General features: G+C 43.6%; 1 protein-coding gene across 2 annotated transcripts in view; it reads left to right on the top strand.

The window, feature by feature from the left end:
- Positions 1 to 24,668, top strand: part of Ntm (neurotrimin) — a 421,328-nt gene that overhangs the window by 218,971 nt on the left and 177,689 nt on the right. For both annotated transcript variants that reach the window (XM_059267549.1, XM_059267550.1), the window contains exon 2: positions 13,584 to 13,816. In XM_059267549.1, coding sequence (XP_059123532.1) covers positions 13,584 to 13,816 — 233 coding nt within the window. The remainder of the gene's footprint in view (positions 1 to 13,583; positions 13,817 to 24,668) is intronic.

Genomic DNA, 24,668 nt, shown 5'->3' with positions numbered 1-24,668 from the left:
GCCTCCTGCTTTCTCTGTCTCTCCGACTCGGATGGCAGGAAGGGGGCTTTGTAACTAGACAACTGCTCTCCAGGGAGGATGCTTGCCTACTTTCCAGCTGTCTCTCACTTCCACCCCGGCCCAGGCAATCACTTAGACACAGTGGCACCGCAAGGAAGTGAAATGGTGTGTGGCCAAGGTCACTTAGTGAGAAAACAGAGACAACCCCCTCCTCACTGCCCTCCAACATGGGAGTCCCCTGAGCAGCTCTGAGCCTCTCCTGCCTTTCTGTTGATAAGGTTGACATAGCCCACAGACTGCTTTTCATTTGGATACAAGCCAGATTGCTTTCTTCTTTCCCCTTTCTCTCCCCAAAGAGGGCCATAATATGTACAATCATGTATGCACAAGGTCATACATGCACATGGTATTGGCAGCACTTAGCCTCAACTGTGGTTTGTCTCCTAAGCTTTGTGCTTATCCCCACTCAGAGGTGTTCAAGACCTAATTATTCACATTACTGCAAAGTGATTGATAGATGGGTTGCAGAAGCAAGACACATACCTAGGGGAGGACTGAAAATACTTTGCTATGGGTGCTGGAGATGAGAGTAGCCCCAGGGATAGGATCAGAAGTAACATACAGGCTGGCTTCATCCCAGGCTGATACATATGTACAAGGCTGCCAAGCAGATGCAGCTCTTTAGTCACACCAAGCCAGACAAGGGGGAAGCAGGCCATTCCCAGCCCCTTTCCCAATATATAGTGTATATAATATGCTGGTGTAGCCCATACATCCTACTCCCCAAACCAATTCTTTTTGTGCCCAATGTAATTGCTGAACGTGTCCACTTAGGACTTCGTGTGCTACAGTTTTTCTACTAGGGACTCTGCCAGGCTGGACATGACTTGTTGACAGATAAAGAGGCATGAAGAAATCTCATCTCAGTTAGCAGCTTTACACAGACCCGTTAGTGAGAACAGGATGAAAGAGTTAAACGAAGAGGCAAGACTATGGATGGAATTGTTTCCTGAAACTTCCTTTTGCCTAGCTCCCTTCTTGATTCCTTGGGCTGTCCACTAGAGAAAAAAAGACAACTTGCCAACACTCTGAGCTAGTCTGGGCAGTATGCTTCGTGTAGGTACTCTGGCCACTTTCTGGCCTCGGGATGCAGTGACAGTCTTTCTCCGAGCAGATGAACAACCTACCTATAGATCAGAGATTCATTCCATAGGCAAGAAATGACATGCTCAAATTGCTTTCTGGAGGAGAGTTTAATAAAGTGGCTTTTACAAAGGTGCTGCCATGGCATTGGTAAATATTAAAGGACAGTCAGGACCCTGGAAATGGGAGGGACAGGGGAAGAAGATCCTAGTTCCCTCCAGGAAGTGAGCCTTGGTAGAAAGAGCCTCTGGCATGGGCTGTGGGTTTTGAAAGAGGAGCGTAGCCTCTGGCACCTGCTCTCTTTCCTTTGCTATCTTTGTCCATGGCTTCATATTGGCTTAACAAAACAGCTGGATGCTGGAGGGCAGAGGCACCCCTTGATATGATAACACCAGTCAGTGCACTGTGGCGTCCAGGGCACACAGAGACCACTGTGTACGGACTCACTGACTTCATTCCATCTCTCCTGTCAAAGCTTTCTGTTCTATGTACTTTACTCTCAGATCCTAGAGGACTTATTCTCACACTATTGTGCTTATTCATATCCATCCCTGCCTAAAACACTATTTAACAAGCCTCCATCCTCACAGCCATCTGAACACTCACCAAGATCTAAGTTGCTCTGATATTATTACCAGAAGTCATTTGGGGGTGGGCGACTGTCAAGGAGTAGACTAGACAAGCAAATAGTACAAGTTGAGCATCCCTAAACTAGAATGCTTAGGACCAGATATATTTCAGATTTGTTTCTATTTTGGAATATTAGCAATATACACAACTAGATGTCTTAGGATGGCACCCAAATCTAAATTCAAACTTCATTAATGTTTCACATATGCCCTGTACCCTGAAAGTGACTTTATACAATCCAAATATTTTTTTTAATGAAAGAACATTTTATAGTATGGAATTTTCCACTGTGGCATCAAGTTGGCACCCACAAAGTTTCAGATTCTAGGGCATTTCAGATTTCATATTTTCAGATTAGAGATGTTCAATCTGTATGTGTTTTCTGTCTTCCCAGAGCTGCACATAACACAAAAGGATGAACCATGAACATATTGCCTGTAATACACAACACAATGAAGTATGTTTGAAGAGTACTCAGAGGACAAAAAAAAGCCGTGAAAATAAAAAGTATTGGAATAAGAAATAGTCTCTAAACTTGGCCTAGGAAGGCCAAGGGATAAGAATTTTCATAAAAGTCAATATGGAAGGGGCATTCTACATAAAACCTCAAGTCACCAAAGTCTACTGTGTACAGTGTTCAGACAACCAGGGAAGAGTTAGATCATTGCATACAATACATTCCATGGCTGAAACATGTGGATTGGGTGTATCTGGCAGTCAGTGTTCTTCAGAGAAACAGAGCCAATGGGATTCATCTGTCTGTCTATCATCTGCCTATGTGTTACTTGTTTAGAGATTATAGGCATTATTTTACAACTCTATTGTAAGTTTCAATATAAGCCAAAGACCTGATAACCTGAAGAGAAAGTTTTCCAGAGCATGAGGAGATGAATATTTTAGCTCAAACAGAGAGAAAGTCTTGCCTTTCTTTTATTTTTTATTCTATTAAGGTCCTCAGTGGGTTGGATGATACTATTTCAAATTGATGAGCAAGGATCTGACCTCCTTAGTCCACTGATCCTCCTCTTGTTTTCTTCTGGAAACACCCTCAGAGATGTATCTTCTCTATACAAGTACTGTCTAAATAAACCATCAGAGAGGGTGGAGTGGAGCTTCCCAGGTCTCACCCAGTTGAGCCAAAGTCAAATGACAGGTTGAGTTTGAGGCAAATTTCCATGAATGTGATGAACATGAGTACATTTAGACTCTGCCCCTTAGGAATGGCTGTTCTCCATGTATGGCCTACTTTGAATACAATAAAGAAATGAATAGAAAGGAAAATTTTTGTGTTGTTTTGCTTTGATACCCAGGTAATAAAGGAGGTTGTGGACCTTGGCAGTCCTAAGAGCCCATCCTTCAAGAGCCTGATTCAAAAGATAGTAACAGTGAAAAATGAGGCAATGGTGACTTAGTCAATGTGGCCACATGGGGAAGAGGAACAAGAGCCTGTGCTCTCTTCCCCAGTCCATCTGTGAGATTCAGACACAAAGTTTATGTTTAAATACAGGGTAAGAGGTATGAATAAGCAGGACCCAGAGAGATGGTCCAGTGGTTAAGAGCACTAACTGCTCTTCTGGTGAACCCAGGGTAGGTTGATTCTCAGTTTCCACATGGCGGCTTACAACTCTAGTTCTAAGAGATCCAAAGCCCTTTTCTGACATCCATAAGCACCAGCAACAGATGTGATTCACAGACATACATTCAGGCAGAACATCCATGTACATAAAATTAAAAAATTAAAGTATGCACAGATAAAGTCATGGTCAAGATGTAATCCTGCCTCTCACTGTTGTCTAGTCGCCAGTCTTTCCTTGCAGTGAGTTCTGACATGCTGTCAGAAGTGTATGAAGTCTCATTCTAGAAAATGAGCTTCCTGTGTGGCTTGCACCAGGAGTCCAGCATTTTCCTTCTCCCAACATGAGACCCCTGGGGAAATTCCAGTTCCAGTGGGACCCATTGTTTCAATAGTCTGATAGCCAAGGAGAGACGCCCAAGATGTCTGTGTTGTCTTCATTTCTGCTAAGACCCTTACCCTTTGCCATGGTGGAAACACCCTCACATTGCCCACATCATTTAATACCAACTATGGAGTCTTTCTTTATACTTAGATAGACCATGGATGAATAAAGAATGGCTTATGGGAGTTGTAACTTAAAATATCATATAATAAAATATACCGTGCTTCCTTTGGGATTGGTATTGATATTGAGTTTTCTTTACCAGTATGAATCAAAATGCTGTGTTATTCATTTTAGAAAAGTAATGGCCCACCTAACTCCACTGAGTTTTTTGTGGCAGTGCTGATTTATTTAATTTAGATAGAAAGGACAGGTGGGTAGATGTGCTTGTGGACAGCCTTGCTGGAAATCCACAAAGAAAAGTCTTCCTGCTTTGTCCCCAAGGCATTAGTGAGGAGCAGGAGACTGCCTCCTTTGAGCTTATGAGGAGGTATGGATGGGGGCATATACAATTGTGTTTGCAGATATGGGTTCTTAGAGACACGCAGTGTATGTATTTGTAGCATGAATCTTAAAGTTCTTATTAATAAAATCAAACCTGAGGCCAGTTATTGGGTTGAACGCTGGAAGATCAGAGAAGTAGAACAAGCCACAGCTACCTCACCTCATCGGATCCTCAGCTGGTCTTGTTTCCTCAGACTGGAGGCTTCTGAGTCCTCATCCAGAATGGGTCTCAGCTGAATTTCTGCTCAAAAGCCTGAATGCTTAACCAGGCCAAATGCCTCTAGTTTCTGGTCCTCACGCCTTATATACCTTTCTGCTTTCTACCACCACTCCCTGGGATTAAAGGCTCGCTTTCTGGGATTAAAGGCGTGAGTCACCATGCTTGACTGTATCCTTGAACTCATGGATTTCTGCCTCTGGAATGCTAGGATTAAAGGCGTGTGCTACCACTGCCTATCCTCTATGTTTAATATTGTGGCTGCTCTGTCTCTGACCCCAGATAAGTTTATTAGAGTACACAATATTTTGGGGAACATAATACCACCACATTTCCCCTCTTTTTGTCTAAAATTTAAAAAAAGTTCATTACTAATACAAGAAAAATTATATCCAATAAGTATATACAATATACAAAGTCAAGAATTACATTAACGATGTCTAGTCCAATAACATTTGACAGATTCAAATAAAAACTCCATTATATATATTAACAATATCCAGTCCAGTAACATCTGACAAACTCAGACCAAAAAATTTTCATTACTTATCTTATTTAAAACAATTAGTTCCTTTTTAAAAGTAGATTCCATAATCTCCCTTTTTATCTTATCATATTCATTTATTCTTTTGTTTTGTTTTGTTTTGTTTTGTTTTGAGACAGAGCTTCTCTGTGTAGTTTTGGTGCCTGTCCTGGATCTTGCTCTATAGACCAGGCTGGCCTCGAACTCACAGACATCCACCTGGCTCTGCCTCTCAAGTGCTGGGATTAAAGGTGTGTGCCACCACTGCCTGTCATGTATTTATTCTTATAAATACTTCTTATATTCACTCAGACCTTTAGTGGCCATAATCCTCACATCCTTTTCCTCTTGAAATTTGTAAACAATGGGGGGCGTCATTCAAATAACCAGTAGGCAGATGCTTGGTGTTTACCTTGGACTCTACATACAAGGAAATAAGGCCTAGGTGTTGCCTTTCAAGAATTTACAATTATGTTAAGGATATAAGAAACATACAGAGCTTGGATGAGGAAGGTGTCCATGTAACAGAACATAGAGGAGTTCTGCTAGGGTCTCTCTGCTATTCAGAGAGACACTTTTCTATGCATGGTTCTCTTCATCTTCTTCTTGACTCCGTGGAGGAGAAAAGTTATTTTCACCACAGATGACTTAAACACAATCTGTGAGGTAACTCTGAGACCTTGGAGGCAGAAAGGAGACACTTTCACTCCAGCGGCTAGACTTCAGCCATGTGCTCTTCCTCTTCCCGTCCCTCCCCCGACCACAGCTGTGTCCCGGCAGCATGGAGCCACAGGTGCAGCATGCTATGTGTCCAGCTGCTTTGGTTTGGTTGTCCTCCTCCACTGCCTTTTCTTCTCCATCACAAGCATGGCCTCTGCTTCTGCTGAGGCATGGCCAGCCTGGTCATTATCTTCACAGCGAGGGTGGATGTCATTGTATGCTGCTTTTGTTATTTAAAGTCAAACCAGTACCGCTTGGGAGAAGGAAGGCCAGTTTGAACTGAGGAGAACTGGAGATTTTGTCTGTAAGATCCAACTCAAATTTGTAAATAAGAACATGGATGTAGATTCTAAAAGTTAACTAGGAGGTTAAAAAAAAAAAAACGCCACGTCACTACTGGGGATGTCTCTTACTCTAGAGATCTGAGGCGTCCTCTGGCCTCTGAATTTCCATCGGATCAGCAATGAGACATCATGGCACTTTTGTTGCCTGATTTTCCCTGGGAAACACTTCCTCAGAGAAGCAGGTATGGAAGGCTCACACAAGGGCTCCAATGCCCTGGGTCTGAGCGAAGGTGTCTTGAGCCACCCAAGTTGCGATACTTGTTGTAAAGTTTGAGGTGGGTAGAGCATGTGCCGAAAGCATGGGGAGCCAAACTTGGAGGTGGCTGAAGCATTTCTGTGTGATAAGGGACAGTTGTGAGCAGGTGCTGTGAAGGACAGAGGCACCTTTTTTCTGCTGTGGTCTCAAGCGTGCCGCCTTTCAATAGCGGTTAAAGGGCCATTGGATAGGAGGAGCCGGCGGATGGCACACTGTCTGCATCCATTATTGCCGTCAGATCCTCAGGCAAGTGCTATCACAAGAGGCCAGGCATGGCTTTTCTCTCCTTTCTTCAATAATCCTTCTCTTTTTTTTCCCCCAAAACTGCCTGTCTTTAGGAGGCTCCAAACAGACCCCTTTAACCTACTTTTCTTTCAGTTTTCAAGTTCTTATCTTTCTCTTTTCTCATCCTGATTCCAAAAGCAGTGTGAGGCCACCCAAGTTCATACTTAGGCAGTTTTGTTTCTGAGACGTGTGTTCTGGGCTTGCTTCACCACTTTGTACTTCTCCTCTCTACCAAAACACAATTACAGCTCGTTGAAGACATCAGGGGACTTTAAATCTTCTTTGGGGAAGTAAATGCAGCTGCAGATAATTACAAATTTGGAAGCATTCTCTACCTCAACCCTGTGTGCTAGGGGTTCGTGGTTGAGTTGGTTGTGCCCTTTTCTGGCCAACTGCACGGGAGGCTTTCCATCACCATAGATGATGCTCTGGCAGTTCATATGCGCAGGGCAGCCTCAAAAGATAGACCCTTAGATGACTCTGTGTACTCTCCACAGGAAGAATGTCCACAACACAGACAGTCACATATGCACATAAAGAGGATAATAGCTTAGTAATAAGAAAAAAAAAAAGGCAACTGGATGTCTCTCTGGCCCTTCTTCCTCTGTCAGGATTCTTCCAGGATGTTGGCAGGGCCAGGATATGGGATGTCAATGAGGGTCTCATGCAGAAGGGAGAGCTGATGTAGTGATGGTGGAAAGCCATACACCCAAATACCAACTACCAAAGGCTGGGATATATTTGGAGCTGGTGGTCAAGCCCTCAGGCTGCCTGTCAGGGCACGTTAGAGATGAGTGGAATAGTGAGTTGTAGAGCTCCATCTAAAGGCCTTGGGTGTGAAACACACAAAGGGGATTGTTCTATCTTGGTATGAGAGTCACTTTGGGCAGTGTGTTAAATGTGTCCTTGTGACAAATACCCCTGAAAATAACTCAGGGAAGGAAGGACTTACTTTGGCTCACAGTTTTAGTCCATGGACAGCGGATGGGTTGTTTCTAGACTGAGATGGGGTAGACCATCACAGTTGAAGGGTACAGAAAACTGAGTTACTCATCTCATGGTAGCCAGAAAACCACAAGGGACAGAGCCCCCATGTCCCAAATATCTTTGGGGCTGGATCTACCAGCTGGGACTCAAGGCTGTAACACACAATTCTCTTGGGGTCTGTTTCATACCCAAATCATAACAGGAGGGAGGATGTTGAAGTGGGAGGCTGGCATATCTCTAGATACTGGGAGATATGATGACACAGGAATGTGAGTGTGTCTGTGAGAACTGTACCGCCTTTCTCTGATCTTAGCCACCGAAGCCACCTCTAGCCAGTGGCTTTCAGACTCTTACAAATTCAAAGACTGAAATTCATGGACAGAAGGTGAATTGTAGAAAGAAGTTTATTCATAGGTTGGAGCTTGAGAAGGAGGAGGAGGAGGAGGAGGAAGAGGAGAAGGAGGAGGAGGAAGAGGAGAGAGAGAGAGAGAGAGAGAGAGAGAGAGAGAGAGAGACTACAGAGCTCTTATATAGAAAGTGGGTTGATCCAGGAGAGTGGGTACTACTAACTATCTGGCTATCTGAGAGCTTCTTGCAAGGAAAATGGAAAGAAATTGGAACTGAGGTAAGGTATGGGAAGGGACATGACCTGGTCAGTCCAGATGTTCCCACCAAGTGTCCAGGTGCCTCCTTTCTATTTCCACCGTGCAGTCAGATATAGCCCTTTAGGCAGATGAGCTAAAAAGGAAGTAACAAAGAAAAGAGGATCTGGAACCCTCTCCTGGCACTGCTGTCTCCAGCAAGGGCATCCTCTGAGCTGTTGCCTTGGAGACTTGCCCTATGGGAGCAGTTTCTAGCTCTTGTTCTCATCATGACACATTCCTGGTGTGCTGAACACCCGCCCCACCCTTTCCATCTACTGCCTCTCTCCTTCCTCTGTCCTACTGGCCTCTGACTGTTTCCTGCTCTCTGACGAGAGTCCAGCACCAGCTTCTCTTGCTTGGTTTGTCAGAGAAGGATAAATTTAAAACGTCATTCACTCTCATTTAATCATATCTTTAATGTCTTCCTAAGGACGGTGAAATAGTGGTGTGCTTCAGGAATAACTACGTAGAACTCTTTGGAGGCATGGCATGTCTGTAAAGAGGGGACTGTTGGCCAAATTTCCCACCCTAACGTCTGCCTCTCCCCACCAACTGAGCACTCACTGTGGCTGAGGAGCAATTATCTATTTCACTTTTTTTTTTCCTGGAAGAAATGTCTCCTCTGCATTGTTATAGAGATTGGATAAATGAGACAGATAGATGGGGGCAGGTATGAGCAGGTGACGGGAGTTGGCGGCCGAGTTACCTTTGTGATCCATCTCTGCAGACGCCTGTGTTAATTCCATGGAGACTCAGCAAGACTGATACACAGCAGTGACAGTTTGGACATCTCAACATGACCTTGGATGTGCCCAAAACCGCAGCTGAAACTATGCCAACTTTTCAGTGTAGTGTATCATAGGGAATCCATAACTGTGCTGGAAATTGGCTGCATTTGGAGTGTTAGCTTGTTTGCTGAGGAACCACCCTGGGCCCTGTAAAGTGATGTAGTGTGATAAGAAGGCTTCTCCTTCAGTCCGTATTCAATAATTAGACCTCTATGGTAACCCAGGACATCCCTCTGGTACTACCTCTGAAGCTTGAGTCCGCATGGTATCCCTGAAGGCTGTGAGAAGCCTGAGCAGTGGGTGTCAACAACTGTGCCCATGGCTCAGGGTCTGCTGGTCAGCATTTCCTGCACCATGGGCATTTAACTGCTATCTGCTTTAATTTCAGCTGCTGGGAGAAAAAGTCACTAAGAATCTGCTTCTGGCTTCCCAGAACACGTTGGTTACAAGAAAGTTTTCTCGGGCAAAGTAATGGAAAATTGTTTCTGACAAGAGTCATTTCCTAACCCCATCCACTCTGTTGTTCTCATTTCAGCAGAAACCAGATCTCTGAATTAGCGGTCCTCACAGTGTGGTCTCCAGGCCATCACCCTCCACTATGGGCACCCTTGGGGTTACAACAAACTGCAGTATCTCAGTCCCCAACCCAGAACCACCCAGCTATCCCTGTTGTGTGCTATCAGCCAGTTATTCTGATGAAAACTGAGTCTGAAAACCTGGGGCTTAAATGTGTTTGAGGTCTTGTAAGGACATTAAAGAACATCAACGGTGAAAAGTAAAACAAATGTTAATATTACTGTGATTTTCTTATATAGATGTTTCTTAGGCTCGGCTAACTTGATCTGTCGGTTAGCAACAACAAATCAATGTAGCCGAGTTTTTGAGATGCTAATACTTCATGAAATAGGCTTGCACAATACTTAGCAAGTAGAGGTATGTGTTCAGCAAGCATTGGCCATGAGTGCAAGTTTCTGGTAACCTGCTTGAACCCAAGCAACGTTGAGAACAGGGTCTTCCCTTAAAGTTGTTTCTAGTAAAATGAGCTGTGGAATGAGTTGTACTTCAGGAGTTTCAAAGCAGTTGTGATTTCAGAGCCAGGTTTCAGTCAATGCAGCCCAAGATGAAGACCATTGTTCTGTGAGATGTGAAAGGAAGGGAGCACCATCAGGACTTTCCTTTGTCAAGGATCTCTTACTCTGTCTTGGACACTCTCAGTGTGTTCTCCAAGTTTTCCTTGAAGCGAAAAAGGAGGCTTGGAATATTGTCTAGACCAGTCTAAGCATCACTGTGCAATCAAGTTACCTGGAGAGCTTATTAAAATGCAGTTTCTGATTCACTGCCTCTGATGTTGGGCTTTGGATTTTGTACTTCTAACAAGCTCCCAGGTGATGGTGATGCTGTTTGTGATGTAGAAGCTGCTTGCTTGCCTGCCACATGTTAGCAGCGAGGTGTAGTCTCACGGCTTCCCAAACACTAATGTGTATACAATTCACCTCCAAATAAAAAAATCACTCCAAAGAATGGCCCAGGGTTCTAGGCAAATGCCTAGGTGAAACAGAACCTTAAATCAGGCATGATGAAACAGGCCTGTAATCCTAGTACTCTGAAGGCTGAAGCAGAAGGACCGAGTTTAAGATTAGGATATATATAGAAATGAGAGAGAGAGAGAGAGAGAGAGAGAGAGAGAGAGAGAGAGAGAGAGAGCGAGCAGTCTCAGATCCTACCTCTGGTGTACCAGATCAGAACCTATTTTTCAGCAACCTCCCCTCACACTTTACAAGTCTGAGGAACAGTAAAGCTGGCTTCATGACTATTGATTTACAAACCCACATTTGGTTTGGCGCTACGCTCTCGCCATCTGGACCTCCTCACTGACGGAGGTCTTGGTGTTTTCATTTGGCCTCAGGCTCCATAAATTATATAGGTGGTCCTGGATGTGCTGTTCTATATCAGTAACTTTCCAACTCCAGTCTGTATTTGATTCAGCTGAGTTCTTGTTATAACTTGATGTTTCTGGGTTCTCAAAGACTGAGTCAGTAATATAAGGAATGGTGGAGCTTACCAACCTTTCATGTGTGTGGTGGTATTGTGTTCCCCAAAATATTGTGTACCCTAGTAAACTTATCTGGGGTCAGAGAACAGAAAAGCCACTAGATACTTAGGCTAGAATATGGTGGCACTTACACCTTTAATCCTAGCATTTCAGAGGCAGAAATCCCTCTGGATCTCTGTGAGTTCAAGGCCACATTGGAAATGGCCAGGCATGGTGACACACGCCTTAAATCCCAGAAAGTGAGCCTTTAATCCCAGGGAGTGAGGCAGAAAGGAGAAAGATATAATATAAGGCATGAGGACCAGAAACTAGAAGCATTTGGCTGGTTAAGCATTTGGCTGGTTAAGCTTTCAGGCTTCTAGCAGCAGTTCAGCTGAGATTCATTCTGGATGAGGACTCAAAGGCTTCCAGTCTGTGGAAACAGGACAAGCTGAGGAACTGGCGAGGTGAGGTAGCTGTGGCTTGTTCTGCTTCTCTGATCTTCCAGCATTCACCCCAATAACTGGCCTGGGTTTGATTTTATTAATAAAACTTTTTAAGATTCATGCTACACATGTGATTCTGATATAAGTGGCACATGCCCATGCTTTGAGCTAGTACCCTGGCATCTCCCTAGTTGGGTCTTCTATCACTTTCATGCCATACGTCAACATCACCCCCTCCATTTCTCCAGCATTGCCAGAAAATCCCGTAAGTGCTGCAGACCTGCTGGACCCTCGAGCAAAAGTACTTCTGATTGGGCAGATTTCCCCATAGGCACTCACTCTCAGCAAAATGTCCACCTGTGCCTAAGTGACCTCCCGTGGTTGTCAGGAAGCAGGAAGTGTAGGGGCTCACTGGCAGCGCTTGGCGCGCTCTCTCTCTCTCTCTCTCTCTCTCTCTCTCTCTCTCTCTTCCTTTTTCTTTTTTCTTTTAATGGTAACAGACCACTTTGAGGATTCAACAGACACAAAGACATTTCGGCTTTGCTTTCTGACATGGTGGAAAAATGCCTGAGTGAAACAACTTTTAGAAGGCAAGGTTTATTGTAGTTCATGGTTTCACAGGTGCAAGTCCATCATATTTGGTGAGGTGGGAGGCCGGAGCAGAGCAGCTCATGTCATAGCAGCAAGAATCAGAGAAAGAGGACGTCTCTGTGGCATCCCTTGAGGTGGTGAACCCCAAACTCTTAGCAGATCTTTCTCTCTTCCCCCAATCCTCTCAAAGATAACTCTGTGTATATGCTTTATTAGTTTCCAAGAATTTCAGAAGCCAGTGAAGTTGGCAATCAAAGTAAGCCATGATACCTTCCCACTGAAAAGGTCACCTTTGCACACTGTGAAGCACACCCAGTTCTGGGAATGAGACATTCAAGGGGGGCTGTCTTCAGCACTTTCTCTTTCACTACATAAGACCCAGGCAAGTTGGAACTCTGAAGCCCTGGTCTGCGGAACAGGAAACGGATTTGAGCATCTTCCTCTAAGATTTGTTGCAGGAACCTAATGAGACAGTGTGAATGTGAAAGTACTTTCTTTATACACGAAAAGAGTGCAGACATTTGAGGCATCATTATACAGACCATGCAACACAGCTATTCCCAGCATTGTAATGTAAGGAGCAGGACACTGTGTTTGTGAATTTAGCCTTAGGCCATAGGACATACTTGCTGTAACTAGAGAGGGAAATGAATACAGACAGAGAGATATGATGAAGACTTGGCAAGAGTTACTGGGAGGTTTCAAAGTACAGAAAAGAAAAGGAAGCTTCCACAACTTGAGGACTCCAGATGCAAAAATAAAAAGAAAGGGATTCTATTTTTATATGTGCAAAACAGTTTTGAGATTTTAGAAAATGTCTTTAGTCTAGCAATAATTGAACATTTCTGCCCTGGGTATAATGAAGATAAATAGCAATAGTGGTGGTCCGTATTTAGTTTTGACTTCAGAAGCCTTCTGTTAGAATTTGCTATATTGAGATGAGTGGAAGGATGGTTTGTAGTTAAAGCTCGGTTTCTGAGCCAGCACATATTAACTGTGAATTGGAAAAGCATTTAGCATCCTTGTGCCTGAATTCTTTTTCCAATAAAATACACCCCACAGGGCTGTTGCAAGTATTGAACAGCTTAGCACATCCCAAATACCCAGATAGTGACAATGGGGATTATCACTGTCCATATCATGGGGATCCTAGAGCTGAGCTAGGACAACCAGTAGTATTCTAACATTCTACATATTCTGAGTATTTAAGATGCCTTGGGTTTGCTCTTAGGGGTTATTTGAAATGGTCATTTCCCCCTGTGGCTTTAGAGGAACTAAACTCCTCACAATCTAGAAAGTTTGGATAATTGGATATTCTAAAGCCACAATCCTACAAGTGCCCTACTGGTGAGTTCTGGAACATTCTACCCATAGCAAAACAAACATAGAAAATGCATGTCTGTCCACTAGATATGAAGGGGGGAAATAAGGCATGAGGAGGTATGCTAGCCTGGCTCTAACAGCCTCTGTTTTCTCTCTGGTCCTTTCACTTATCTATCTGGCTTTGTCTTGCAGGTGTACAATTGACAACCGAGTCACTCGGGTGGCTTGGCTAAACCGCAGTACCATCCTCTATGCTGGAAATGACAAGTGGTGCCTAGATCCTCGTGTGGTCCTCCTGAGTAACACCCAGACCCAGTACAGCATTGAGATCCAGAATGTGGATGTGTATGACGAGGGCCCTTATACCTGTTCGGTACAGACAGACAACCACCCTAAGACCTCCAGGGTCCACCTCATTGTACAAGGTGAGTGGGGCTTGGCTGGGAGGCCTAAATGGATGGCTGGGAATGTCAATGTTTACTGTTTTTTCCATGATCCTAAATCAAGATGATCCTTGTTCTTCTCCCCAGCAAGCACACCTTTCTGGTCATCATCTTGCAGCTAGACACTGAACGTTCCAATAATTTGCTTGTTGAGTTGAACTAGTTTTTCTTGTATTCCAATAATATTTTTTGTACAAAATTATCTTCTAATTATTGCTTTCCTTGGCTTTCCCTCCTTTTAGCATTTTTAAAATGTTGCATCCAGCTACAAGTTTGCTTTATTTTAAGACCAGAATTGTAATGTTCTTCTGTTGCAGTATATGTGCCATGCCCTAGACCAACCTTCAGTGACAGCAGAGCTAGGCAGCAGTGATCCTTCCTCACCCCAGGAACTTATCTCAGCCACCAACACCAGACACATACACACACACACACACACACACACACACACACACACACACACACACACGTATACTGTACTTTCTTCTTTCCTCATCCAACCCAGGATTATCTCCCCCTTGTCTCTGCTATAAGACTGGATTCAGGGTCCCTGCTTGACTGTTCTGTTCTGTTCTTGTTCGTACTTTGTTAGGCACACAGTTGGCTTGGGGGGGGGTGCTGGTATTTGGGTGAGTCTTGTGGTATTTCTGTAGGTTCTACTCTCTCTGTTTCTCACATCATGGAGCTGTCATTCACACGCCTCAAAATCAGACTGGTCCTTGGGCAGCAAACTACACTTAACAAATAGATGGATTCCTAGTTATTGAACAACAGTTTTGAGTCACATTGTCTGCCTTTTGATGGAAAGGCCTAAAACAAGTATTGCTGCCCCTCAGGGGCCTCTTGTGTGAAATGGGGTGAATGTGAGGAGTGGGTTTGGGCTTACATTTTACACACAGATGAACTAAAGCACTTACTAGGAAGCTTGACCCATGGAGGAGTATTTACCTGTTAGTCACTGTGCTATTGAATGTTCCCTTTGATTTTTTTAAAACACTATTGATATTTTTAAACATTTAGTCATGTTTTACAGTAGGTTACACACTTGTTTGTTCCCTCAGAACTGAAGATCCTGGGAAGTGAAATTCTAGGTTGGAGTTCCCTCTCCACAGCCCTATCTTGGTCCCTGGCTCTCTTTCCCAGTGAGATGGCAAGTGTCAGGCAGGGCCGTGAAGTCCCTCTTGCAGCCTGCTTTTCTGGCGGTATGTGTGAGAGTAGGGTGAAGACCCAGGGTGACTGCTGAGAGAGAAAAAATGAGGAGGGACTGAGAAGGACACATTGGAGGAGTGAGGGGTAGTCTCAGTGAAAGATGAAGAAAGCAGACCGGGGTCATGAATCAGAGCTGGGAGAAGCAGGGTAGCGAGAGCAGCCGTGAGAGGAGAGCAGGTTAGGACACGGGGACACTTGGGTACAGCTTAGTCAGTGGTGATGGCAGCGGTACACCGGAAGCTATCAGGCTGTGGCAGAATGTGGTCACGTCAGGGTTTTATAACTTTCACTTAGTGTTTTTTTAACCAAAGGAAATTATGTTTTCTTTCTTTTATTGGTTATATAAATGAGTATTTTTTTTTCAAACAACTTTGTGCAAATAGCGTTTTAAAATAGAATTGCATAGCTGGTGTTTGAGTGCATTATAAATAGCAGCCTAGGTACTGCTATGTGAGGTTTTTGTTTGAGCGTGTATACATTCTCAGAATACAATAGCTTTTCCTAGTAGATAGGTAGACAAAATAAAAGATAAGAGTCACCATTCTGTGGGGAAGTTTGGTGAATGCTCCAGGGAAGCCATCCGTGATCTTTACTAGGCAGTACCTCTAAAGTCCTTCCTTGGGCAGAATGTCTTTCATTGACCAAGAAAGGCTAGGAGCTTTGATCAGAGGCTTGCTGCAGGAAGTGGCACCATCATGGAATAAGAAAGGGGATGAAAGGGACAATTCTAACACCTCTTAGAAAATAAGAAGCCAGGTTTTAGTCAATGTCCTTGCACACACCTGTACATGCCTGCCCTAAAGAGTAGACTGGTTTATATACATTGGGCATTTAATGAATGCTTACTGGAGTAAATATCTGGAATTATAGTACAAAGATCTTATATGAGCTCTAAGAAAGAAGACTGAATGCTTGGGAGTTGGGGCAATTGGAGGAAGGGAGGGGATACAGTCTACATCCATCCTCACTCACGTCCAAGCTAATGGAAAATGTTTAATCCATAGCCAGGTGTTTACATCTGTGACTTGGCTAGGTGCCCTCTTCCCATGACACACCATCTCGAGTATTGGAATCTCATCTTGGGCTAATTTTCGAATGCTGATGGGTGTATTGATCTGGAAACAAGCTGGGTTAAAGAAGGCATTGGTCTTGTACACAGACTCAGCCCAAGCTAATCCGCTGTCAATATGCCTGGGCTGAGTATTATTGACACGTTAATGAATAGAGGACCATAGTTTTTCCAGAGTCAACCTGTCTTGTTCTTCAAAGCAATCAGACAAACTAAATAGAGCCAGACTCTGTATTGGAAAGAGGATATACTACCATGCAGGATTAAAAAAAGAAATATATTTGTCTTGGGATCATTTATTATACTGAACAGAGACCCTAATTCCCTTAGCAGAAGCTGACGGTCTGGATTTAAGTTGCTTTTCAACCAAACACTGCTGGAATGCAAGTCAGGCACATTGAGTTCTCCAAATAGCATTGTGATCATTGAAAAACAGAACAGCAAACATCAGTAACAACAAAGAACAGACCCAGTATTGTGCCCACATGGACTTATATCTATACAGCCAGCATCATATGTGTGTGTGCGCACACGTGTGCACATGAAGAGGTGGGCGGGGAATGACACTGCCATCACCTCTTGCAGTCTGTCTGAAGTCCAAGATTATTTGTAATATCATGACTGTCAAATATCCTATGCAGTCCCTTAGTTCTCTATATTAGATCTTTCTTTACAGTTGCAATTCAAAACGGTTTCCTCTTAAACATAGTCATGACACTATAACTTCATTTGCCCAAGAGGCAGACATGAACTCATTCATTCCTTTCTGCAATAATTAGTCTCCAACAAATATTTCTAGCAGGAGGTTCCCATGGCTTGGAACTTAGTACATAAGGAAGAACACAGTGTTGCCCTTGAAGACCCAATTTACTTTTGTGTGGAGAGATAGAATGGTGTGTCATTTTTTCAATTCATCCCCAAGAATCCATGTGAGTATGGATGCTGTTGCCTGAATCTCTACTCCATTAGTTTGATTTTTACTTTGTTTTATAGATGACTTTGTGATTTCATAAATTCTCCTAAACTCTTTTCATCTCCTTTAGATGATAAGGAAGCATGGTTTCTAGAACAGGACTGGTCAGGTGCCTCCAATGTGGACTGTGTTCAGTTTGGGCTGGGTTGGCATTTATAGCCCTCACTCATTGCAGATGACAGGCAGAAGAGGAGTTGGAGGAGCAGCTGCCACACAGAGCCGTGTGAGTCCCAGTGAGAGGAATGGTGCATGGCGAGACCCATTGGCCGATCAGTGGGAATCCAACAAAGACGTGGAGGCACTGAACTCAGCCACAGGGTGGGGTGTGGCCAGCCTGAGGAAGACAAGAAAGGTGCTTAGAAATTGTGCAGTCGGAGCTGGGCGGTGGTGGCGCACGCCTTTAATCCCAGCACTTGGGAGGCAGAGCCAGGCGGATCTCTGTGAGTTCGAGGCCAGCTTGGGCTACCAAGTGAGTTCCAGGAAAGGCGCAAAGCTACACAGAGAAACCCTGTCTCAAAAAAACCAAAAAAAAAAAAAAAAAAAAAAAAAAAAATTGTGCAGTCGGGAACTTGGAGGGAGCAGCTGGTGAAAGAGAAGGATCCAGGCTTCAGACAAGGCCCAGACAATTATACGGGCCAAGTCTTCGGCAAGGATGGAAAAATCATCTCTGGGAGAAGGAGAGCTTTGGACTTGCACTGAAGGCCGGTAGAAAGGGATGTTTCGGGAAGGGATGGATAAAGCAGAGATTATGTTAACTAGTGACTCACTAGAGTGACAATTTAAAACAGCAGAAGTAAAACTAACATTTCGGCCGGGCAGTGGTGGCGCACGCCTTTAATCCCAGCACTCGGGAGGCAGAGGCAGGCAGATCTCTGTGAGTTCGAGGCCAGCCTGGTCTCCAAAGCGAGTTCCAGGAAAGGCACAAAGCTACACAGAGAAACCCTGTCTCGAAAAAAACAAAAACAAACAAACAAAAAAAAAACAAAAAAAAAAAATAACATTTCTTCAGTTCTAGGAACCATGTTTTCTAACACAGTAGATTATGTAGACACAGAGCACGGACCTGAGCTTTCATTACAGAGAGCATTACTGGACAGTGCTACCAGTGGTTACTGGTATGGTGAGTGGTGAGGATGTTTCCTGCCATGAAGAGCTAGACCTGGGATGGAAACAGATTTTGGAGAGAAGATGGAAAGAAGGAGAGATGGCATTCCTTTAAAAACAAAAGTTGTAGGATGGAAGACTGGGGTTCTTTTCTTAGCTAGGTCAGAGAAGAAGAGTCCAAAGATGAATGAAATGATGATGACATCCAGAATGTGGAGAGTAAAAGTGCCACTCAAGGATTTGCATAACCAGTTAGGCAGCTAGAATATTGTCTTTCGGATGGAATGGGGGATGGGGGCGGCTGAGCATTGAGTGATGGCTCTTGTAGAAGACCCAAGTTTGGTTCTAAGCATCTATGTTAGGTGGCTCACAACCATCTGTAACACCAGTTCCAGAGGATCCAATGTCCTCCTCTGGCTTTTGCAGGCCCTTATACTTATAGGCACATACAACCAAACACACACATACACATAATTAAAAATAAAAGAAATCTTATAAAAAACCACATCTATCCTTTTGACCTCTAGATTTCATCTTCATGGGTACAATTAGTAAGTGTCTGCTTCTGAAATCTAGCTGCATATTTCAGCTCTCAATTTTGCTGCCAAATGAGTTTTGTATGCATTCAAAATGGCCATCCTCCTGTCTTGGTTGGTCCCATGGAACACGTGGGACCTTGGAAAACAGAGTGAATAAACTACTGGCTACCACTGGGTCCTTTGCCAAGTTGCAGGCAGCTAGAGAAGACATCTAAGGAGTCCTTTGTCTCCCAATCCTGTAAGTGCTTATACTGTCAAGCCCTGCTGCAGAGACTATAGAGGTGAAAAGCCTTCCTCACCAAGCATGGAGGAGGACTTCTCAGCCTTGATCAAGTACCCTTGGGACTTTAATCTCACCTAGAAAAACATTTGCATGATAGAGAACAGTAGAAAGCAGAACTTGGAAAAACAAAGATATTCCTTTCATAATAAGAAAACAAGCTTTGGGCCTCTTTATCAGTTTTTCAAGCCCTATCTAGGTCTCTCCATTGTCATTAGAGCATCTAATCGCACCCCTGTCCCTTTTGTTTGGTGCAAATGAGTTTTCCTCTTTCTCTCTAGGCAGAGTTAATCTGAAAATCCCTGCTATTGTCTCATAGTTAATTACCTGCCTTTGGAGTCAAGCAGCTCTGAAACTCTAGTGCAGGAGGGAACCACTGATATCTACTGTGCAGTAAGGGACCCAGTCCCTGTGTTCATGGAATTTCAGGGGGAGGAGACTGGGCTGTGAGGCCTACAGCCAGCTAGTGCCATAAACAATTCAACTGTGACCATTCCAACCCTTCATTTACCTTTTATTGTCTCCAGGTTCCCAATCCTCTCTTCTTGCCAGCCCAAGTGTGTGTGTGTGTGTGTGTGTGTGTGTGTGTGTGTGTGTGTGTGTGTATGTTAAAATCTTGAATAATTAATTGACCTTGTCAAGCAAAACTGTTACTGTGATTAAGAGGATAGCAACAATAACTTTGAATTTCTAGATACCTATGCACCAATGACTTTTACAGGTGTGTCAGAGCAAAAGGAAATTTGAAGCACAGAATATCAAAGGGAACGATATGATCTGATTCTTATTTGAAGCAAAGATTTCTGTCCCTCCGCACACAGTAGGAGGTACCATCTCCTCCTCACACTACCAGGCTCCTGGAGCACTGGGAAGATCTTATGACCAGTTTCCATTCTAACTACACCTGGCTGAGTCCACGGTGGAGGTCAACAGCACCAACCCGTCCCCCAAGAGACAGGATTCAGCTCATACAGGAGAACTTTATGTTCATGTCTAGGTTTCAGTGACCCCAAGTGATAGACAGTGGAGAACACTGGGACACTCTCTTTCTGCTTCCTTCAAGAAATATGTGAAAACATACATTTTCTCTGATCATAAGGCTCTGCATTTAAATTTAGCAGAACTTTGAAAAGCTATGGGAATTAAATTCTACTATGAAATTGAAGTATTCCTCAAAGCGCTGTGGAAAATGGCGAGGAAGTAAGACATTCTCCTTGCAATTGATCAGCAAAATGTAGGTAGCATGCCAATGAAGCATCTCACTCTACCTCGTGAGGTTTTTAATTTCTGGGAGCCCTTACAGAAACCAGAGGGGCATCACTTGCCAGAAGGGCTAGGCCAATGCTCACATCCCAGGAAAACCTCTATAAGCATACTTGTTCCATAAGTCAAGGAGGGTGAGTCACACTGGCTTCATTAAAGTCATTTCTGTTCTTTGGATATGGTTTTAGGGGTCAAGCGACATCCCTTATGTTTTCTAAGCAGTTTGGAAAACAACATCATCTCTCTGGTCACAATAGTAGACAGGGCTCCTCTGAAAAAACCTTTACTTCACATATGACTCTAAGGGAACAGAGATCCAGGTGACCATGGCTACTTCCTAGAACTTCAGGGAGTCAGCAGAACTCCTTCAGGTGAGCAGTTAGGGCTCCCTAGTGAAATTCTATAAGCAGCCAGGAACATTATTTCCCGGAGGTGGCTTTCCCTAGGGAATCTGAACAGCTTCCAAGCTGTCTTAGCTTCACCATGGAATGAAGAAATTGGCAAGGTTTTTCCCCTGTGTCTTTATTCTTTATTCAGCTTCCAAGTAGAAAGGTTGTCATTTTATTTTGGGGGAGAATGAATTCAGATCTTAAATATCAGCATTGTTGAAATAAACCTTATGTGGCCTCTCATTTGCAGATTGGAGTTATTGCTTTATTCAAACTAATTGTGAGGCAGAGATTCTTTTTTTTTTAAAAGCCCCTTCCTGATCAGGCCTTTCAGATATTCTTAATTAAAGATTATATGGGGTATTTTGGAGGCTTCCTGGGAAAGCCATGCATATCTAATCTAGACTATGTCCTCACTGTCATATCCCTAAAAGCTTGTGGAGTTGGAGGCTGCAGGATATACACACAATGGTTTGCAGAGAGTGATATCAAAGGCAGCATTATTGATCTCAGTGCCCTGAGTGACCCATGGTGACTCTTGCCTGCTCAGAAAGACTGGTGTGCAGTTTGCCTTGTGACTTATATTCAGGCCACTGTTGCCTTCCTTTGAAAACTAAAAATTCTCAGTGTCTTTTGGCCTTGGAAGACATCACTGTAGAAGGCTCTCTGCCTATCTACTGTTGAATTGAAGATTATCAGGGAACACTATTCAATCCCATTCAACAGCAGGTGCTCAGAACACAAAGATCGCAGAATCTCTGACATTGCAGTAGAAGGGACCACATTACTAACAAACCACTATCTTGTTAGAGCAGAGATTAGGGTGTTTGTGTGCCATAGATCTGATGAATCACCAAAACAGAGTAAACACAGCTCCCTGATAATTAGACAGCATCCAAGGCTGTGTTTCAAAAAAGGGTTGCTCAGTTGTGAGTGGGACTTCTTAGGTGCTCTGGGGAAGACATATTGTCCCAGGCAGGAACCATAAGGGAAGAAGAGGAGTGGCACTTATGTATCACAGAGAAGGGCCAGAAAGTTGGCTACACTTCCCTGTTGAATGGGTGGCAATGTGTAGTTTTTCTCCCTGGACTTGGTTTTTCTTGATATACAGGCAAGAGTGCCATTTCTGTTCCTTAAGGCAATGTACATTAAATGGATTTGACAGTGAACAATATCCACAAAGCTATCAGTGGAATCAAACATGACAAGCACCTTGGTTAATAAGCCTTGAGAGGAAAGGAGATGTTTCAGAAGGAAAGGATGCATCCAATCCCCGCTGGTTCTGTGCCCCTTGTGTAGTGCCTAATACACAGAGGAGACAGATTGCCAAGACCTGTCTACCACGTCTGTTGCAGGAAGCACGCTTTGCTTACACCTGCAGTCACAACAGTGATGAATGTGTCACAGTGTAGTCAAGGAGTAGTTCTTTACACACTCAAAGAGGAGTACATAACATTGGGCTTGGCATGTCATTGTGATAGTGTACCTGAGAGGATGGGTAACAGCTTAAGGATAGATGCAAGGGACACCAGAAGCCACCTTCTCCTCTTGCCTGAAATCTCATGTGCAGATGAGGAGAAGGCTTGCCATTTCACATGTCTCCAAACTAATTTAGACTTCTAGAAGTCTGAACATGGAATATACCATAGGAATGACATTCCCAATGAACATCAGTTGTGACCAGCAACATCTAACATTGGTGGGAAATCTAGCTGGCATCTGCTGGAGTTCAGCTCAGAAAGAAGTACAATACTTCTGGAGTTGCTGGGGCCCCACATTTTTCTTTTTATCTTCATTTCATGTTATTTGAAAAGGAATTTATTGATTTAAAATTAGGACAATTTAATTTGGTGGCATGTTTTCTTTATGTCTCAATTATATATTCATGTCTTTGTGGTAAACTCAGCTGGTGGGGGATTAAGAATTCAAACTAGAGGATTTTCACTTGGCGAGTAGAGCTTTCCACTGTGATTAATTGGGAGTCTGCACAATGAACTCAGCGATGGCTCCACTGTGGATTTAATAGCTTAGTAGAAAGAAGTAGATTTCAGGATTTAAGAGTTTGGGGTTCCAGTCTGAATTTTGATAATAATTACCTGGAAAAAAATGACCTATTTATTTAAATTGTTCTCAATTAGATACTTTATAGAAATGTTTTGATACATCTTATAATCTGATTTGCAGAATGGTGCCTATTAGATGGAAGAAAGTGGCGTGTGATTGTATGCCAATGCCATGCAGCTGGTAATCATTTACTAGGCAAGCAAGCTTGTCTGTCCTAGCCTGTATCCTTTGAACAGATCCAGTCCTCTATATTTGTAACACACAGAGCTCTCCGTGTTCCCGAGAAGCAAGCAGGTTTCCATCCCAGTTATCTCCATTCTGCCCTCTCCTCTCGTGCTGTCCCTCAGTGATGTCACCACCAAGCCTTTCTTCTCACCAGTTTGAGTAGATGCTATAGTAGCCTTACTTTCCTAAAACCTGGGCTTCAAAGAGAGTACACTTGTGCCAATATCCCTTACTCTGAGGGTACAGCCTAGCCAAGTCCTTTCTTTCTTCCCACCCTGAGAAAGAAAGATCAAGAAGTTTTAGTATTTCTCACTTCACTTGTATGTAAAATACCCATAAGAGGGTTGGAGCATCTGCACAGATTGTTCACAGTAGTCTGTGATCAGGATGTAGAAATAGGGTTGGGATGGTGTAACACTTACAGGGTAAGAGGATACCTGCCCAGGCAGGACCATTCATGGGGATGTGAAACTGAAAGATTAGTGGGCTCCAAGGTCAGGGGCAAGATGTCTGCTCTCCTAGAAGTCCAAACAAATAGAAATCTTCAGCAATGGGTGGTCTCATATTTCCTCTCTAGACTGCTAGAACAAAAAGAAACCAACCTTCTATCCACAGCCATCCTGTTTCCTTTACCCTCCCCTTCAGCACAATTACTCATGTGTCCAAAGTAATCTTTTCAAACAAGATGTTATCTCAAGGACAGCTAAGTCCAGGAGAGCTTGGAGTCTGGTTTCTGTGACCTCCACTTTTGGCTCATGTTCCTTGCCTCTTTCTGACCACCAACACCTTGTAAGTCCCCCCCCCCCACACCTACCTGAATTCTCTTGCTAGTTGCTATTTTAGCTTTCAAACATGAGCTTCCACAGAGGGAGGTTTTCCAGAGCTGTCTGCTGCTCCCACCTCACCTAAGACCTCAAGCCTTCCTGTTCTTCATGGTCTTAGCACAAGTTGTGTAATAAGTGTGATGTGTCTGCTTTCCTGAGGGCAGGAGGCATGTCTACTTTCTGTTGTATTCCCAGTGCCTCCAGCTTAATGGGAGTTCAGGGACTATTTGTTGAGTAATGAATGGAGTTATAAAATTTCTTTTTAAAAAATAATTAAACAACGTGATTCACTGCTCACTGTTCAGTTTTGCTGTAGTAGGCTGAAGAATGGCCAAGCAAAGAACAGTTTCTAGTCCCAAGACCCATGAATATTTCCCGAATGGTTGCATCTTTGCAGATGTGATTAAATGAAGAGTTTAAGTTAGGGAGATTATCATGGGTCCTAAATGTAATCACACATACATATGAGGAGGAGGCAGTGATGTCACCAGAGACACACACAGAGAAAATAATGGGAATATGGGAACGGAGATTTGACAGCTTTGTCCTTGAAGATAGGGGTGATAATGCCACAAGCCAGGGAATGTCATCAGTCACCAGAAACGTGAAGAATCCTGGAACAGACTCTCCTCTGAGCCTCCAGATTATGATCTGATCCTTGTTTTCAGCTCAGTGAAAGGCCTTATGGATTCTGGCCTCCAGAACTAAGAAAAAATGGAATTTCTATTTGTTTAAAGCTGTGAGGTTTGTGTAAATTTGTTACAGTAGCAGCATGAAATTAATACACTGCCTCTAAAATAATTGTTCCCTCATTGTTGTGGGTAGGAATTAAGAATGAATGCTAGTACTCCAGATCTACTGAAATGCAGCTGCTGTAGTAAGATTCATCTTCGGG

This window comes from Peromyscus eremicus, chromosome 7, assembly GCF_949786415.1.
Source record: "Peromyscus eremicus chromosome 7, PerEre_H2_v1, whole genome shotgun sequence".
Lineage (NCBI taxonomy): Eukaryota > Metazoa > Chordata > Mammalia > Rodentia > Cricetidae > Peromyscus > Peromyscus eremicus.
The sequence above is the reverse complement of the archived record's forward strand: the minus strand, read 5'-3'. Positions and strand labels throughout refer to the sequence as shown.